Genomic DNA, 18,495 nt, shown 5'->3' on the forward strand with positions numbered 1-18,495 from the left:
CTCCCATCCAGTATACGGGTATACCACTATACTAAGGGCTACCAAGAGACACCATCAAAAGGAAACTCGAGTAGTCAGAGTAACTGCATGGAGAGAACATGCAAACTCCACACTAACAGAACAGCAAGAGGGATTCAAACCCATCACTCTAGAGGTGTGAGGCTATTGTGTTAAGCACTGTACCTGTACCCCTGAATGTGCCACGGTCTTGTTGCCCCTGTACCTATGAATTTACCACAATCTTGTTGCCCCTGCACCCCTGAATGTGCCACGGTCTTGCTGCCCCTGTACCCCTGAATGTGCCACGGTCTTGTTGCCCCTCTACCCATGAATTTGCCACGGTCTTGTTGCCCCTGTACCCCTGAATGTACCAGTCTTGTTGCCCCTGTACCCCTGAATGTACCAGTCTTGTTGCCCCTGTACCCCTGAATGTACCAGTCTTGTTGCCCCTGTACCCCTGAATGTGCCACGGTCTTGTTGCCCCTGTACCCCTGAATGTGCCACGGTCTTGTTGCCCCTGTACCCCTGAATGTGCCAGTCTTGTTGCCCCTGTACCCCTGAATGTACCAGTCTTGTTGCCCCTGTACCCCTGAATGTACTATGGTCTTGTTGCCCCCGTACCCATGAATTTGCCACAATCTTGTTGCCCCTGTACCTATGTCACATATCAAATTAGTTAATTGTTTAAGGTAGCACTTTCAAAGCATTTGGTAAATTTTTTAATGCAAAATGTGACTCATGAACTCTGGCCCTCGTCTCCTCTCAACAAAATACACAGTAAGGCATTTATGAAGGGCAACACAGCATTTATTATAAGTTGTCTGTAAAAATGTGTGAACACATTTACAGATTCCACCAGGTCTGACATTCTCTCCATACAGATTCATATTCAGCACGCAACACTTTTCCAAGCTCCAGGTAGGTCGTAGTGTCTGTTGGATCACTCAGATAGACTGACCACCAGGGGCAGTACAGCTGCCTCGTCTGTTGGATAGTTTCACTTAGACAAACTGACCACTAAGGGCATTACAGCTGCCTCGTCTGTTGGATAGTTTCACTCAGACAAACTGACCACTAGGGGCAGTACAGCTGCCTCTGGGCCTGGAAATTAGGACCATTCACAGTGCATTTTTGGCAATCACAGTGATTCAAATTGACATACTGTGTCACAACAATGTTATATGTTTTTGCAGCCATCCATAGAATTGCATTTCTGCATTCATCAGAACATGGGAAACAACACACTGCAACATTTTAAAAAGCTTTAAAATAAAGTTCATTAAAACATTCATGACAACACAAATTCTCTCTTATGCATATATATCTCAGATTATCTTTATAAAAATACTGGTGAGCCATACAAGTAAGAAAAAAAGATGCAAGAAGGTATAACAAGGTATAACTGGTGGTATGATACATATCCACTTACAGATCCAGTCACATGACCACCAGCTCCTTCCTAAACAGCACTGGATGCTAAAGCAGAATAATGAGAGGTAAAGAAGGCCAAGACAGACAGAAACAGGAAACCATCATCATGCTTATGTTTCAGCCACATTTTTTCAAGATTATCAATTTCCAGTGTACAGGGGGACCCCGCAGTCTGAAAAAACAGGAAAATTACAGAAATAAACAGGTTATAAGTTTCAAACTGCGCACCAAGCGAGTAGAGGCTGTAACACTATGACATCTGCCAGCATCATCTCTCTTTGTTCCCATGCGTGCGCTACGTACTCTCTAGCATTCTTAATGACTGCATTCATTGCCGCATTATTGTGTTGTATCGGTTATAAAGAAGTATAAGGTACAATGTACTGTAATATTACAGTATTTAATGTTGGTATTGTCTTACCGACCGTAATTTATCAATTAAACTTTACCATATGTTTTATATGAAAATCATGTTACACAAGGGGTACGTGGACGTTTTACTTGGATTTTATGACCTGCAGATATTAGGGGGGGGGGGGTTTCTGTACCATTTTATAATGAAGAGAGTGGCTTGTAAAACACTGCATTAAAATGGCACCAGAGAAACAATTTTTGGGTATCAGCATGAAGGTGACAATATCACTCTCAAATAGATAAAATACTTTTTTTTTATGTGAAGGCCTTATTATCAAGGACGATGAAGTTCTCATAGTCATCGTTTAAAATGAAATGTATTGTAACAAGCTTTAAGTTATTAAAATATTCTTATTTCATAAAGCATTTGCAGAAGAGCTGAGTCATGTAGATCAGCATTTACATATCTATATACCACATTATATATAAAGACTACTGACGTAGGATTTTGTAAAAAAAAATATCTTTTGTGGTCCAACAAATTTAGAGTAAATAATGTAAAACAATAAAATGGTATTTTAAATCAGTTAAAAGAACTGAATGGAAATTAAAAGCTTCATTGGCGTCCAGCCATAACTGGAACATATAAAAATAACATCAGTTTGGCACTTCCGTCAGATTGTACCTGGAGGGGAAGAGTAGGAAAATGAAAACTTAATGTTACAGCATGAAATAATGACCAAGTATGAATAAACGTATGAAAGCAGCTTTTAAAAATGTAAACGTTATGCCATATGAGGGTGATGGTTGCTGGCAGACTTTGGCCTCAATGTAAATAATAGAAACCACACACACACACACACACACACACACACACACACACACACACACACACACACACACACACACACGTCGTCTGAACAGACTTGATTTTTCTTACCACTGTGTGACTCCGGACTTGAGGTCAATGCGTGCCAAATCTATCTGAACCTGAGAGAAAACAAATAGGAAGATTCAAATTCGTCTGTGAAGATGGGCAGGACAAGGAGCAGAAATGTCAACTCGAAGGGTGACTGACCCTGCCTATGACCTCTCTCTCACGACTCATAAAGGTCGTGCTGTTCTTCACCTCCAGGTCCAGCCTCCTGCTCTTAGCCTCCTCCAATGAGAGCTCAAAGTCAAACCTGTGAGGAAAAAGTTCATGAGACACTGAAAAGATTTTGGGCCGGAGTAAGCAGTACAGAAATAAAATCCAGAACATTGACGGACAATAACTTTCTAAATTGGACCCTAGCTGGACCCCAGCCTATGCGACAGACCTCTCATTAAATTCAGGATTGGTTTCGCGTTTCTTGACGCTGGTCTTCCTCTTCGTTGTCTTGCTCTTGTCAGGCAGCAGGATGAAAGACACACAGGAGTCTGGAGCGTCTTTGGTGCTGGATGGAAGGTGCCTGTATGTGCACCAGGGTGAGAGAAGCAGCTTGATACGGCCTTTCTGAAGACTCTGTCGGTCAGTTTTCATGAACTGTGCCTCTCAGTCCGGCAGACGCACCTGCAGGCCAACACAACCACCAGCAGCCTGTTCTCTTCCACAGAGTAACGGAGTGTGAGCTTCACCTGACTTCCTTCCAGTTCAGCAGCTCTGGACAGACACACGGTCATAGTTCAGCGTCAGCACGTGTCCCTCAGCCTGCTGTTCAGTGTCCCTACCCACACTCACCTCCGGCCCGGTGTCACCCTCTGTCTCATCTCTGAAGCGGGAGCTGCAGCCGTTTCCTTGCTAGAAATAATAGGCTCAGTGTTTCCATCACCCTGTGAACCACCATCTTCAGCCTGAATCCTGCTGCAATCCACTGCTGTGGAACCCAAGATCTGTTCAGCAGTAAAGAAGTACAACCTCGATAAGCTCCAGCATACTCATCCATCCATCCATCCATCCATCCATCCATCCATCCATCCATCCATCCATCCATCCATCCATCCATCCAACTAGGGTCACACATAGGGTCCACTCTTAAATACATTATTACTCTCTACAGGCAATTCTGAGATTAGGCGTTTGGGCTAAGTGATTATCTTTGGGTTCAGGATCTGAACACCAACTGGGCAGGTGTGGGACTCACTAAGCCATCATGGCACCTCCATGGAAGATGACTGAACCATGTTGCTGTTTGAAAGCTTCAGGGTTGCGACTTGGAAACAAAGAGCAGTTTTAAAACCCCCTCACCCTAACCCCCTCACCCTGACCCTAACCCCCTCACCCTAACCCTGACCCTGACCCTTTTCAGTGCTACAGAAGGATTCAAAAGTAAATGACAGCCTTCAAGCTGGTACCTTATGTGTCTCAGCTCTACTGTAGCAGCATCATGTATCAGGATGATGAAACATAATCCTTTCCAGAAGAGCCAGGTTTACACAATGAAACGCTGCTGTTCTTAACTTTAATATTATCCTTTCTCTGTTCATAAATTCTAACATGTGAACAACTGGCATATTTCTTGATTGCTTTTATTATGTCAAAACACTATTGATGATTGTTTAATTAACACTCTTATCAAAAGCATTGTACAAGTCGGTATCAGAGAGCAAGGTCAGACAATTAACTGGAGCAATTATAGTTAAGAGTCTGGCTCAAGGGGCCAATGGAGGCATCCATGTGGCAGCCATGGGATTTGAACCAGAGATCTTCCGTCAACAGGTACAGAACCCTGACCTGCGAATCCACACACCACCCCTCATCCATAGCACTAAATCAGGGGTGTCAAACTGCAGTCCTGGAGGGTCGGAGCCCTGTGTGCCTTAGTTCTCTGTTCCACCACAAATGACTCAACTCAAGCTGTGCGGTAATTAGCACAAGGTGTTGAATCAGGTGTGTTAAATGAGGGTATACAAAAACTATGCAGGGCTCTGTCCCTCCAGGACCGGAGTTCGAGACCCCTGCGCTAGATCATCACCATGTTGATGTGGGAATGATACCTTGAGTGTGGCCCTCAGCAGAACCTGGCTCGCAGGAAGGGCTCCATCTACTGGCAGCCAGCGGTCGAGCTCCAGGCCCGGTTCTGAGAGCAGCTCCCTCACAGGCAAGACGAGAGAACCCAGAGGCAGACCCCAGGCATGAGACAACTAGAGAAACACATACATTACAAAGGAAACAACACAATTACAATTCCGGCCTCCGTTTAATATGGGAATCAGTGTAAAGTATGACATAAAAAACATATAGATTGTTTTCTGTCACCTTGATTATGAGAGTATCCTCTCTGGGGTCATGAACCAGGAAGTGGAAGGCTTCATCCCATCGAGGAGAAACGGCACGATCACAGACCTGAGAACGACGAACAGGTAAACAGTACAATCACTCCAAAAATCACACCATTAAAACTGAAAACCTGTAATCACTGACTCACGGTTTCATAGCTATAACAAGGATCCAATGTTTTACCAGCACAGGCATGGCGGGTTCATTTCACCTTGGTCCTGCAGGAGGCGCCCCTGAGACAGAGCTCTGCCCCCACCTTCGGCTCCTTCCCGCTCTTCTTCAGCTGGAAGCATAAAGGCGGATGATGGACAAGATCTGTTGCTTAGATAGTTGCGTCCATGACAGCATTTTACCATAAACGCCCAATGCAGACTGTACCACACAGACTACCAAACTGGTAATACCACGTCGCGATAGACAACATGAGGAATCGGTCACTTTCAGTACTAAATGAATGAATGGCCTCCATTCTTCCGTGTATCATAACTGCAAAGCCGCAGGAATATCGTGCACCTGAGCAGACTCCTCTCAGACTACCCTTCCCTTCCTCCGCAGCATTAACGACACACATACAGGCAACACACAGCTGAGACACAGGTGTACATGCGCATACTCACAGGCAAGCTGTGCGCAGCCTCCAGATAGATGAACAGCAACGCAGCAGACGGCACCACTCTGTTCTGATAGGAGTGCTGGGTCTGGTAGCGTAGAACCTGAGTACAAAGAGGCTTCACGTTTTCTGACAAGCACACCGACAGCATGGAAAAGCAGCGTGTGACACGGACCTCTCTGATTTACTGACCTGGTCCAGGCAGCCTGGGTCTGACAGCCTGGGGAGCCACTCCAGCACCAAGTGAATACGGCCGGACTTCACCTCACTCAGGGTGAACCACTGGCAACAACAGACAGCGCAGGCTGAACTACTGACAGCGATGGACAGCGCAGGCTGAACCACTGACAAATGTGATGATGGACAAGATATATCCAGGAGAAAGTCACCTGATCAATGTGATGTGAGCTGATGACATCACTCAGACTAATCTTGAGTCTGTAAAGTCACAATAAAAATACATGAGCTGAAGCACACGCCAGTGGAGCTGAAGCACACGCCAGTGGAGCTGAAGCACAAGCCACAATGATTCGGCGCTGACCTGCCCAGGAAGTCGTCGCGATCGAGGTCTTTGTCATACACCTCAAACTGTACATCCTGGCCAGGTAGCTGTGTGAGGATGACCTGTGAAAAAAAAGCATCAACCATGACATATAAACGAAAAAACCCTGAACAAACACTTAATAATAAACCAAATAATGGAAAAACTGAGAGGCACCTCATAAAGCTCATTCCAGGTGGGGTTCAGGTTCTCCTGCACCACACGGCTTTGGAAGGTACTGCCACCGACACGCGTCTTGACGTACGGGTCACTCTTCCCCTTGATCATGCCCCCCATGAAGCAGTCCTTGGCGATCAGGTCCTGTGCTTCCACCAGATGGATCCTCAGCACACCCTGAAGGGTCACACATGAATCCTAACGCACCTTTTCAAAGGTCAGGGAGTCGAGATTCCACATATTGTGCAGGATTTGGTGACCGCTGACTTTTGACAAGCAGCATCAGAAATGAAACTGGGGGGGGCCAAGGGCAAAAATTCTTATTTCTGCTTTACATTTACAACATGGCAGCACAATTCGGCGATTGCTATATGCATTTTAATCTGGGCACATTTCACATTACAAACAGAAACTTGTATTAATTACTATTTTTAAAAAAGTCCCCCCATTGTAAATGCCCCCATTTTTTCATTTCCTGTACAGATGACAATGTTTAATTAGTGCTGGGCAGTATGCTGGCTTTTATTTCCCATACAATATGAACTTTGGATATACCACCATACCTCGTACCGTAGCATAGCTGAAATGGCATCTGTAACATTCCAATAGGAAGAAAATTAAATACTGTAATACCGTTTACTACGAGAAGTAAACCAGGATCCTAACGAGGGCAGGAAGATCGTGGCCGAACTCCCTGGACACGGACTGTTTAAAGTATTACCCTCCAGCAACAGACTGAGGTCAGTCATGACCAAGACAACACACCACAAAAACAGCTTCCTCCTTTCAGCAAGCCCCCAATGACCGTTCCTGCCTCTATCCCTCCCCCACTGACTCTGCATGCATTTTCTGCAGATCTATTTTATCTGTATTCTACTGGGAATCATTGACTATTTCAGTAGCCAATACATCTCCTTTCCCTTTATTGATAGTAATTATACAGCTGTGCACTGTCTGCACTGCATTACATCATCATGTTTGTACTTACTCGTCGTTTCTTACACCATGCAGCATATTGCCTATGAATGTCTGCACCAATACTGCCGGAACAAATTCCCAGAATGCAGCTGCCCCTGGCCAATAAAGCGGAACCTGATACTGAGTGTATTGGGAGGGGATCCCTGCAAACTGTCTACCCTTCTTACCAACACCTTTTTAAAAACATTCAAAGGTAAAGTGAACTTGGGAAAAATAAATAAATAAAAATACCGCGATATACAATGAAACTAATGAAACTAGTTTTTAAAAATACTGCGATAAAAATTGTTGGTGATGCCTCCCAGCAGACTGAAGATCCAGAACGGCTCCGACTGAATGGCCCACTAACCAAACAGAAGCTCTTTGTGAATTAGCTGTTAATTTGGTGTTAAACGTACCTGATTTTAACATGTAGCTTTACCAGAGTGATAGTGAGCAACAAACATGCACAATTTCACATCACATTATCTAGCAGGCGCTTCTAACCAAAGCGACATGTTTTTTTTAAGGATGTAGGGTCAAACATTCCCAGGAACAACTGTAAGTTAAGTGCCGTGGTGAATTTGGTGAAATCACTCTATCCACCATGGGATTTGAACCAGAACACTGTTCTAACCCACAGAGTGGTTCTAACCCTGCCCCTCACCTCAGTAGCAAAGCTGGAGTCAGGTGATGTCTTTAGGGGTCGCGAGTGGACATCTACGCCTGTCCCTACATTCCCACCATGCAAGTCATCGGTTACAGCAGAGTCCAGCGTGCTGGGAGAGGCATTCTCATTAGGCAGCAGTACCTGCAACACAAGGAGAGGATTGTGCTGCATTTTTAAACTGCATGACTGCACATAGCAACATGCACGGACAGTCAAGCACTAATAAGTCCAAGAAATAAAGGGCCAAAGAGTACAGAAAGATACACAAAAAGTAAAGAATAAAGGTGACGTCTGCAGAGCATGATGCCTGTGGTCTCACCCTCAGCACGGCCTTGATGTAGATGCGGCTGACCGGCCCAGAGCGATCCAACTGGAACCACTGGTTCATGGTGAGTTCAGCGCTGGACAGCAGGCGAGATAGAGGAACAGACAGAGTCCCGAGGGACGCAGCCTTGTCGTCATCCTTTACCTGAAGGAGGGAGAGAGGGGAAGAGAGAATGAGGGAGACAGAGAGACAGTCAGAGAAAACAAGAGAGGGACGGCAGGTGAGAAAGAGGAATAGACAGAATCCTGAGAGAGAGAGAGAGGCGGGAAGAGTGAACGTGTGGAAATGGAGGATGTCGGCGGGTAAGGGTGGGATGTCAGGTAAATTGTGAGTGTGGGGGGAAATGGAGGGTTTGGGGGGTAAATGGAGGGAAGCAGGTTAATGGAGAGTGTGGGGGGGGGGGTAAATAAAGGGATGAAATATAGTGGGAGGTAAAAGAGTCTGTAGTATTTAAATGTGCAAAAAGGGAAAAAGATTTATAGCACCTGAATGTCTATGTCCTGCTTGCGGGGGTCCTGGATAAAGAAGGTGAAGGCCTCCTGCCACTGGGGGTTATTCGTTCCGTAACACGTCTGAGGATTAGAGTTAGCACATTTTTAATCATCAGATTCTTACCTGTTTATATGCTTGATTTCTGTAAGAAAGCATCTCTCACCCGGCTCTCTTTGGTGGTGTCCTGCACTGACACTTGCACCATGGGATTAGGCTCCTTGTTGCCCTTCTTCATCTGTAACAACAGGCATCACTCACACCCCTACAAAGAACATGATCTACCCAGAAATCATCTTCATCTTGTCCGCAAAGGGCCAGTGTGTATGCAGGTTTTTGGGATAACTTTAGATCAGCTGTTCAAACCCAGTTGTGTCTTCAGCCGATCAGTCCTCTAATTAGGACCAATAATGACACTGTGTGAGACAGTCTACACCAACAGGAAGTAGCTGATACAGGAAGTGAATCTGACTCACGGGCAGTTCCTGAGCACGGTCCAAATACACTGTCAAGATGGCTGCTGAAGGAGGATCTGAGCTCTTATTCAACAATGTTATATTTCCATTTCTCTGTAGAATCTGTCAAACGAATAACCATATCATAAAAATCACAAGTAAAAAAAAAAAAAAGCACATTTAGGTACTCTGTGCTTGCTCTAGATTAAAAGACATCCTAATGTAAATGTTTAGAAGCGGCTATACATGCAAACGAACCTGCTCCAGACGGTCGGCATTAGCCTGCAGAGACAACCACTCTAGTTTTAAATGAACGCGACCAGAAGCAGTGTCCTTCAAGGTGAACCACTGCGGAGAAGAGAACACGTGGCTACATGCACAAGAGAGAACTACAGCAAAGCTTCTCAAACGAAATAGTGCAGACCGGCCATCAGACTGTACCTCGTCCACAAGCTGGGCTTTCTTCACCAAACCCAGATCTATCTTGAACCTGAAAATCAGATGAGAAACATTTCCTGTAGGAAAAGCAAGCTTATGCCTATACATCCCCTGGAGAATATGAAAGTAACAGCAATCTGCGTGATGGGTACAACTACCAATATGGACAAAAACAAGTCATGGTACCTCCCCATGAAGTCATCCTGGTCTGGATCTTTGTCAAATACCTCTACCTCCAGCTCCTGACCAGGCACTTCATGGACAATCACCTGACACACAGATAAATGGCACATGCAGTAAAAATGCATAAAAATGCATTATTATGTAGCCTGAGATAGGAGAATTCCTGGAATGAAGGTGAACAATGGGAGACGGTACAACAGGCTGAACCTGACATGTTCATCTGCAAGTTTTATACAAAGCAGCTGTAAGTGATATTGCAGTCTGTCACTAACAGTCTTAATTAATCATATTGTAGACCGTCATTAAGAGTCCGCACTAATCATATTAGTCTGTTACTAAGTCTCTCACTAATTATATTACAGTCTGTAACTAAGTCGGTCACTAACAGTCTCCACTAATATTACAGTCTGTCACAGTCTGCACCAATCAGGGTCAGTTCTTCACCAATCATTTTAGCCTACCAATTACAGTCTAAACCACTCATATCACAGTCTGCCACCAACAGTCAACACTAATTACTTGTCAGGAAGATGCTAAAACAAAAACACCACACGACCTCACCTCATACATCTCTCTCCACTGTGGGTTGAGGTTATTTTCCACATGGTGGGAGGTGAACACCTGGGGTCCCACCCTCAGTATAACATAAGGGTCCGACTTGCCAGAAATGATCCCATAGTTATCCTTTGAGACCAGATCCTGAGCTTCCAGGACAAAGACGCGCACGATGCCCTGATGTGGACACAAATATACGTTTGTCCCTTTATCTCTTTAATACATGAACCATATCTTGGGCCTTTAACTTTCCTCTGCATTATATGATCCCATTACATCATTCTCTAAATACTCAGTCATGATGCCGCTTCTTGTTTATATAATTGAAAAAGCACAAATCAAGCTACCCTTGGCAGTGGCGATTGCAGCTGTGCAATATGCAGATCAGCCACCAGGGGCACTGTGAGCCTATTGGGCAACACCAGGTAGGAGGCGATGATGTCCATTATCATGGTATCAGACATGGAGCTGTGAATTACACAGAAATGCACAAAGACACAGACATAAGATTACAGCACCACCGATCTGCTGACAATATCGCAATCGCCACCCATAGATTCACGCACTAGACAGACAAAATATGCACAGTGTAAGATACCCTTGCTGCATACAAGCCATCGTTTACTCTGAGAAATGCTGGAGGAGCTTGAGGTAACTCACTTCAGGCCAGGAATGTCCAGCAGGTTGGTCAGGCCTGTCCAATTTATATCCAGTGTCTGTGTGGGCAGTTACGTGCAACACGGGTGAGTGACTGAGAGGCGCCAAGGTTGTGCGCAAAAGCAGACGGTGCCGAAATCACTACTCACAGGCCGGCGAATGAAGAACAGCGTAACGGCGCCAACTAGTGGTACATCTCCTATTAGCGGCTCCAGGATAACCCTCAACTTCCCATGAAGCTGGAGAGAGGGGCGACTCCGAGGGTTAGGCCAAACGTATGGTCATAAAATCCACACTGAATACAGATCACATATTAATCATCTTTCGCCTTCTCACCTGAATGCCCTTGACTCCAGCTTTACAGAAATACTTCTTCACCTCCACATTGATCTCAACATCCCCTGCATAGCTGTTCAAGGAGGAGGAGACGTTAACTGTGACCATGAGACTGACTGTGGTCACCATCACAGAATGTAAACATGTGATTATGTATAGCGGCCTGCTTTGGCAAGACATCTGAAACAAGACAACATCTAAAGGCACAGCTCACTGAATGGAAATGGTACCTAAAATGGCAGACTGCGGCTGAGGAGGACACTTACCTGATGTAGAGATCCAGTAACACTTGCTTCTTGTCATGTTCTGTGTGAGCCTTCACACCGATCACCCGCATGGGCTGTTCACACACACACACACATACACACACACGCACACACACAACACACAATGCAAACAGGCAAAGATGTTCACAAACACCATGCTTATGAGTGCATGTACATGCATGCAGCTCAAAGCCAGGCTACAGTACCTGCACCCCCAGGTTGACCATGCTGAAGGACAGCGTCTGTAGGTGGCTGTTAGAAGCCCTGATGGAGGGAGCGATGGTTTCCATCAGCAACTTCTCCACGTACTGGCCCACAAAAGGCCAGGCTTGAAGCAGTATCTGTATAATGAGAAAATACATTATTTTACTTAAGAGGGTAAAGGGAAACCCTCTACAGTTCCATTGGGCAAAGAGAAACCCTCTGGAGGCTCATAAGGTGAAGGGAAACTCTCTAAGGGTTCACAGAGTAAAAAGTAAATCTCTGGGGATTCGCAGGGTAAAGAGGAAAACTCTGGGGATTCATAGGGCAAAGAGAAACCTTCTGGGGGTTCATAAGGCAAAGAGAAACCTTCTGGGGATTCATAGGGCAAAGAGAAACCTTCTGGGGGTTCATAAGGCAGTTGTGATGGTGTGCAGAGTTGTACTGTAAATCAACCTCCCCACACCTGGGTGAAGTGACAAATATTCAAAGGGGATCCTGGCCAGTTAAAAAAATAAATACATAAAAGCCCCCAGGAAAAAGTTCTTACTTACTTATTTATGTGATCATGTATTAGCGGTGCCCAATATTACAATATATGGACAAAAGTATTGGGACACCAGGCAATTACACCCACAGGGACTTTTATAACATCACATTATAAATCCATAGGCCAATATGGAGTTGGTCCAGTGCGCAAAACAAGGTCCATAAAGACATGATTGGGTGAGTTTCAGCCCCGTCGATGGATTTAGAATTCCAGTGTCAAAAGACATGTAAATCTATGTTTATGGACTGTGAGAGAAGAAACACGTAGCCAGAGGAAACGCAGAACGACTGGTGAGAATGAAACTCCCCTAACATGCCTACAGTGCGAACCATTAAGCCGCTTTGCTGCGACCGTGATCGGACGGTCATTCGTTTGAAACCCAATGCAGGCAGAGTGATTTCACCACTGGGTGCCTGAGCAAGGTCCTTAACCCCCAACACTACTCCAGGGACAGACCGCCCATGTTTTCTCAGAAAAATATGCATCTGATAGATAAAAACAAGCCAGTATAAACAGGTGAAATAAACAAGTATAAATAGTTCATCATGAACTCTTTCCACATTAACCTTTGGCAAGGATATAGTGAGGTTTACCCAAACAGCAACAATGAACTGAGGAAGGATGTATTTGACTAAATACTGAATAATTCAGTGCTCACAGCCGGAATATATTCACAGGTTCATATCAAAACAGGCCAAGCAGCCTCTTTGATAAGAATGAAAAAATATGGCTACTGCATTCAAAGAGAGCTTGGCTGAGGAAGTCCAGAAATATCAACATTTATACGATTCCTCGCTATGGGATTATGAAGAATCCAGAAAGTACAGACCCAGACCAAGATATAGTTTCAACCAACCACTTGAGCATAAAGAGTCACAGAATACGCAACTGGCTGGTTGAAACAAAATCTTCATCTGGATTTCCACCTCTGATGACCCTAAAATAGCTGTACTTGTCCATGTATTTTCTTATAGCTTAGAGTTTTTATTTAGCTTTTATATTATTTTCATTGGAAATCCAGTTTAGTTTCCAGTATGGTTTTATTATAATTTTTTTTAAACGCAGTATATCCATTTACTTTGTAGGCATTTTAATTTTTGTTTTACCAATTTTATTTCTGGAAATAGATGGAAAGTTGTAGGAATTTGCAAGCTGCAACAAAGTGCCGTGATGAGGTGTACTGCTATTTATAGACATAGTTTCTGTTGAGTAGTTTATTTTCATATTTTATTTCAGTTTAAGGACGTTTTAATGAACGATAACTGTCTTGCATACTGCAAGTACATAGTGCACAGTTAGTATTAGTAATATTTGTATTTTCAATACAGCATTAATACTACAAAGAGAAGCTGTGCTCTACAGCACATGCTGGACTTGCACAAAAGCAGAAGCAGTGAACTTTACACTGATTGTTTAATGTTAACGATAAACTTCATTTGGCAAATTATATCGTGGGGACTCCTCTGACTCTGGTCCGCTTAATTTAATATTATCACCCAGATTTCAAAATATTGTAATAGGGTTACTTTTGAAAAAACTGATAAAAAAACTGTATAGTGCAGTATAATGCCCATGCAGTGTGACAGTAGGACAAATTAAATGCCATCCAGCTATTGCTGTCCTTGCAGTGCGACAACTGCATGTGCATAACATGGAACTCACGTGAACTGTGTACAGGCTGTGGTGGGCTGGCACTCTGTCCAGGGTTGGTTTAAACATCACGCCAACTGCAAATTATATTATATTATCCATCCACGTTCTGTAACCGTTTGTCCTATTCAGGGCTGTGGGGGTCCGAAGCCCATCTCAGAGGCTATGGGTGCAAGGTAGGGAACAACCTATAGCAGGACACATTCATATACTATTCACTCACATAAACACACAGGTGTATGGGAAATTTGTTGACTTAAATTACCCATAGCATGTTTTTAGACTGTGGGGGGGAAACCAGAGTACCTGGAGGAAACCTCATGACGGCAAAGGGAGAACATGCAAACTCCACACACAGGGAGTCATGGCGGAGACTTGAACCCTGGTTCCATAGGTGCGAGACAACAGTGCCAATCACAGTGTCACCCAATATTACATACAGCCATGGAAAAAATTAAGAGACCACTCTATATTCTTAAACAAGTCTGCATTTTTAAATCTTGGTATAATCCTGGCGGAAGGCTACACTGAGTGGCAGGTTGCTTTCAAGCTCAATATTTCTAAGACTGCAGTACACAAACATAAGGTGAAGCAGGAGACACTGGGAATGACTAGAAACCAGCCAGATATAGGGTGGAAGTGACATTCTAATGCCAGAGATAAATGTTAACTTATCCGACAGCTTTTTATGAATAGAAGGATGACATCAAGCGACCTTCAAATGGAACGGGAAACATTAAGTGCAGGTGTGAAGTGCACTGCTAGAACAGGCTGTATCAGGCTGCTAGAAGCAGGACTGACGTACCATAAAGAAAGAAACAAGCCCTTCATTAAAGAGAAACAGAGAAAAGCTTGGCTGCAGTTTGCAGAAAAATATATAATCACCGCGCGCATCCATAAATTGAGAAATGAGTGAAGCAAAAATTGTGCTGTGGTCTCTAAATTTTTCCTGTGGTTGTATATTGTATCACATCACATATTATAAATGTTTAGTCAACCGCCAAATTAATCAGTGGATCACTTGATTGTTAATATAATGAATAGTGACAGCTCCAATAAACTCAGGGTTCTAGTCTGTAGCTTAGGCCCAGAAAAGTGCAGATTTAAGTGAATAGTTTTATGAAGCCTCAGTATTACTATCATGGGACACAGACTCAGATAACTGCTGACTGGCCTTTTGCAAGATCTGCTCTGATAAAGACCACATCCTGGAAACCCTTTACTTCAAACTTGAGATAAGACTTTGAAGCTTTCATGGTCACAGCTCAAAAACAGGCTTTCTGGGTGAAATGGTGTCTTTAAATTGGGACCGTCTGTCAGACTGACGCTAGTCTATCAGAGGGAACGTGTTGGATTGGCAGTAAGAATGGATGGAATAGATCTTTTTGCAGCAGTAGCAGTCAAAGACTATATCGCACCTGCAGCAAGCAGATTTCACTGTAAAAGTTCTTGACTGGACACCGGTACCTTGCCAAGTCGGCCCGCTTGGAAACTGCCCATCCAGCTCTTTCCGGAACCTGCGACTTCAAGCCTTCAAGGCTAGGATAGGGTTAGGGTTGGCTAGGTAATGTTAGGGTTCCTTTTTTACCCAGCAGCATTTTATCAGGGTTAATGAAAAGGGAGGAGCTCAACCCTGTTCCGCCTGGCCCAGGAAGGCCCAGCTCAGCAGCCTGCTGCCATAACTCCTACAACAGCTCATGTGTGCGTGTGCTTGTGTCTACGTGAACATATGAATCCATTAGTCAGTCTGACAAGTGTCTCTCGTGGCTGTGTGTTCCATCAGTGTGATGAGCACAAACCTTGTTCAGCCACTCCACTTTCTCCACGTCTGGGTAACTGACCTACGAAATACCACAAACAACACAGTCAAGCAACAGGAAACTGCAACTTACAAACAATTTATCAGCTGAAAGATAAGTCAGGCATGGGAAACCACAGTCACACGGAGAAACCAGTGTGATATCCTATACCATCTTGTAAAAATAACAGAAAAATAAGACACACCCCTTTGTCATACTAAAGACTAAACTGTAAAAATACCGACTCCACAATTAGCTTAATGTTTATTGCTCTAGTTCTTAAAGCTATTTATCCCCAAAAAAACTGTTGATGAACAGAGCTGGTCTCTCAGCACCAGCAGATGACTCATACTTGTACTTGTCACACGACGCTGACTCTCAGAATAACTCAATTAATCTGGAAGCACGAGGAACAGACCACGAAAAGTCACTCCACAAATGTAATATCGCCTGAAAATTCTCCTATGCACTCAATCTCTCTACTGCCTTAATTCTTGTCTTTAATCCCTTTTGCATTCCTTTCCTTTTGTATTCATTGCCACACCATTTGACTCAGCCCCCAGAGAGCCGACATAAAGGAATGCCTAATATAGCCAAGTCTGGCCAGTCTGAAGGATAAGTCAAGGAGGGAGTGGAAATACGAAAGGCAAAGGCTGGAAACCAGGCCACAGTAAACACTCAGCAGAGGGAGAGATAGAGGACAAAGAGCAGGCCCAGAAATGGAGGAAGAGCAGCAGCAGTCAAAACTGTAAAGGGAAGAACCCGTTTACAAGTGCCAAAGGCGTAAGGGAAGGAGCCCGTTTGCGAGCATCAAGGCCACAAAGCAGAAGGACTCAAGAGAGTAGACGAACACTTAGAGTCCCTTCTGGTCCGAGACTCGGATGAACGAAGTTATGTATGATGCAGCTAGGTGCTGTATCATCTCCTAAAAGCACATTACATTCTCACACATTAAGCACAAGCAGCACGATTCGTTTGGTGACATTCACGTCGATACAGAAATATTACACACTTTATCATTCTGCAATCCATACTATTTTCAATATAAGTATGTCCAGGAGTAACATAGGAGACCAGATGTGCTACTTCTTCAAACCCCTGGAGTGCTGTTGTGTGATCCAAGGGACACAGATGGCAATTCTGAGTTCACTGTCCCATTTGGAGCTGAAAGACTGGTGGTTCAGATCCAAACCACATATATACTAAATATTCATTACACTATAATATATCATAATCGAGGTAATTTTGGGAAACGTTGCTGAAAACGTTGCATTGAACCTAACTGGGCTTTCCCTCAACCTCCCCTTTTCATTACTGATTCCTATGCTGATTTTAGGAAGTCAAATTTATACATTCTAAAAAAAATCTTGCACCCTTAATCCTTTCAATAAAACAGCCATCTGACACAACACTGCATGACAGCGGTGACAATAGCATGTTCGCATCTGTTGATTGAGTCAATCGATTGAATTTTTGTGTCTTACAGTGAATCCTGTGATGTCTTAAAAAACATAAGGCTTTTTCCATCAATAGACTGGGAAAAAGTAACAACATACCAGCGTCCTTTGCTGGAAATATCGACTAAAAATTAAGATTTTTAAAATATATCAGAGTTTCCTATTGCCCAAGTTGGTAAAGTAAACTAGTACATGCGGCAAGTGTTACTTTGCATCAGTGTTCCTCCACGTAAGAAAGTGAGGGTAATTTGATGATCATGAAGAGCATTAAGCACCCGCGTGCTTGTCTGCATAGTGTGTGCTGGCTTTCATGAATTCATCTATTTATGAACTTCGTCTTACCCATGCAGGCAGACTGCGTGTGTCCCTCAGCACCGTCGTGGCGATGAAATCCTGCTCCTTCTCCATTGCGTACATGGCGGACCGCAGTCTGCTCTCCTTCCCGTCACGGCTATTTCGCCAGCCAATGTACAGCATGAGACCGAGCACTACCAGGAAAATGCTGAACCCGAAGTACCCCGCCAGATACACGGGCAGCAGCGCGCCGAGGCATTTCCCGAAGGAGCACAAGCCGGAGACGGCGTCTGCTCCCCGGCAGCCCTTTGCTGGCTGAGCCGAGCCATGCAACTCATCATCCTCGCTCGGCATCGCTCCTACGTCCGACCAAACAAATCCCGGGCGAATCAGACCCAGCAGTACACTCGGACCTCCAAAAAAACGCCTAAGACGAATGCATAATTCATATAAGTTGTGAAAGGGATGTATATATTGGGGAAGAAGTAAAAGCGGTTCAAACTACGTAAGCCTTTACTAAAGGCGGAAAAAGGCAGAACCAGTGAGACAGGCGGGCGGACATAACAAGGGGCGGGTTTCTGAAACTCGGCGTTCATCCCTGCAGCGAAAACACTGTGCCCTGATCCCCCTCCCCCGACATGCCCCATAACATAAATGTCAATAATAATAATAACAACAGCATCCTCCAATAGCGCTCATTGCTGCAGCGAAAATACCCCGCACCCCCCGGCAAGCCCCATAATATTAATAACAACAATAATAATAACAACATCCTCCATTGGCGTTCATCCTTACACCGAACCCCCCGCCATATCTAATAATAATAACAATAATAATAATA

General features: G+C 44.3%; 1 protein-coding gene across 2 annotated transcripts; it reads right to left on the reverse strand.

Annotated features, from left to right (window-relative positions):
* Positions 1 to 785: 785 nt before the first annotated feature.
* On the reverse strand, positions 786 to 18,372 carry esyt1a (extended synaptotagmin-like protein 1a). 2 transcript variants are annotated; one of them, XM_048983672.1, is made up of 32 exons: positions 17,703 to 17,841; positions 15,904 to 15,945; positions 14,117 to 14,181; positions 11,910 to 12,044; positions 11,704 to 11,777; positions 11,438 to 11,510; positions 11,251 to 11,340; positions 11,105 to 11,160; positions 10,792 to 10,912; positions 10,451 to 10,621; positions 9,893 to 9,975; positions 9,710 to 9,758; positions 9,527 to 9,616; positions 9,290 to 9,391; positions 8,980 to 9,051; positions 8,810 to 8,896; positions 8,319 to 8,468; positions 7,997 to 8,140; positions 6,373 to 6,549; positions 6,196 to 6,278; positions 6,044 to 6,092; positions 5,847 to 5,936; positions 5,662 to 5,757; positions 5,256 to 5,327; positions 5,024 to 5,110; positions 4,762 to 4,908; positions 3,506 to 3,657; positions 3,338 to 3,427; positions 3,105 to 3,236; positions 2,864 to 2,969; positions 2,726 to 2,775; positions 786 to 2,470 (listed from the first exon to the last, which is right to left on the reverse strand). In XM_048983672.1, the coding sequence occupies exons 1-32, from the start codon at positions 17,704 to 17,706 to the stop codon at positions 2,443 to 2,445; spliced, it is 2,967 nt and encodes a 988-aa protein (XP_048839629.1). In that variant the 5' UTR covers positions 17,707 to 17,841; the 3' UTR covers positions 786 to 2,442. The 2 variants fall into 2 exon arrangements, with proteins under 2 accessions (XP_048839629.1, XP_048839626.1); XM_048983669.1 differs by lacking the exon at positions 14,117 to 14,181 and having other exon boundaries at positions 17,703 to 18,372.
* Between the last annotated feature and the right edge of the window lie 123 nt (positions 18,373 to 18,495).

This window comes from Brienomyrus brachyistius, chromosome 18 (genome assembly GCF_023856365.1).
Source record: "Brienomyrus brachyistius isolate T26 chromosome 18, BBRACH_0.4, whole genome shotgun sequence".
In the NCBI taxonomy this organism is placed as follows: domain Eukaryota; kingdom Metazoa; phylum Chordata; class Actinopteri; order Osteoglossiformes; family Mormyridae; genus Brienomyrus; species Brienomyrus brachyistius.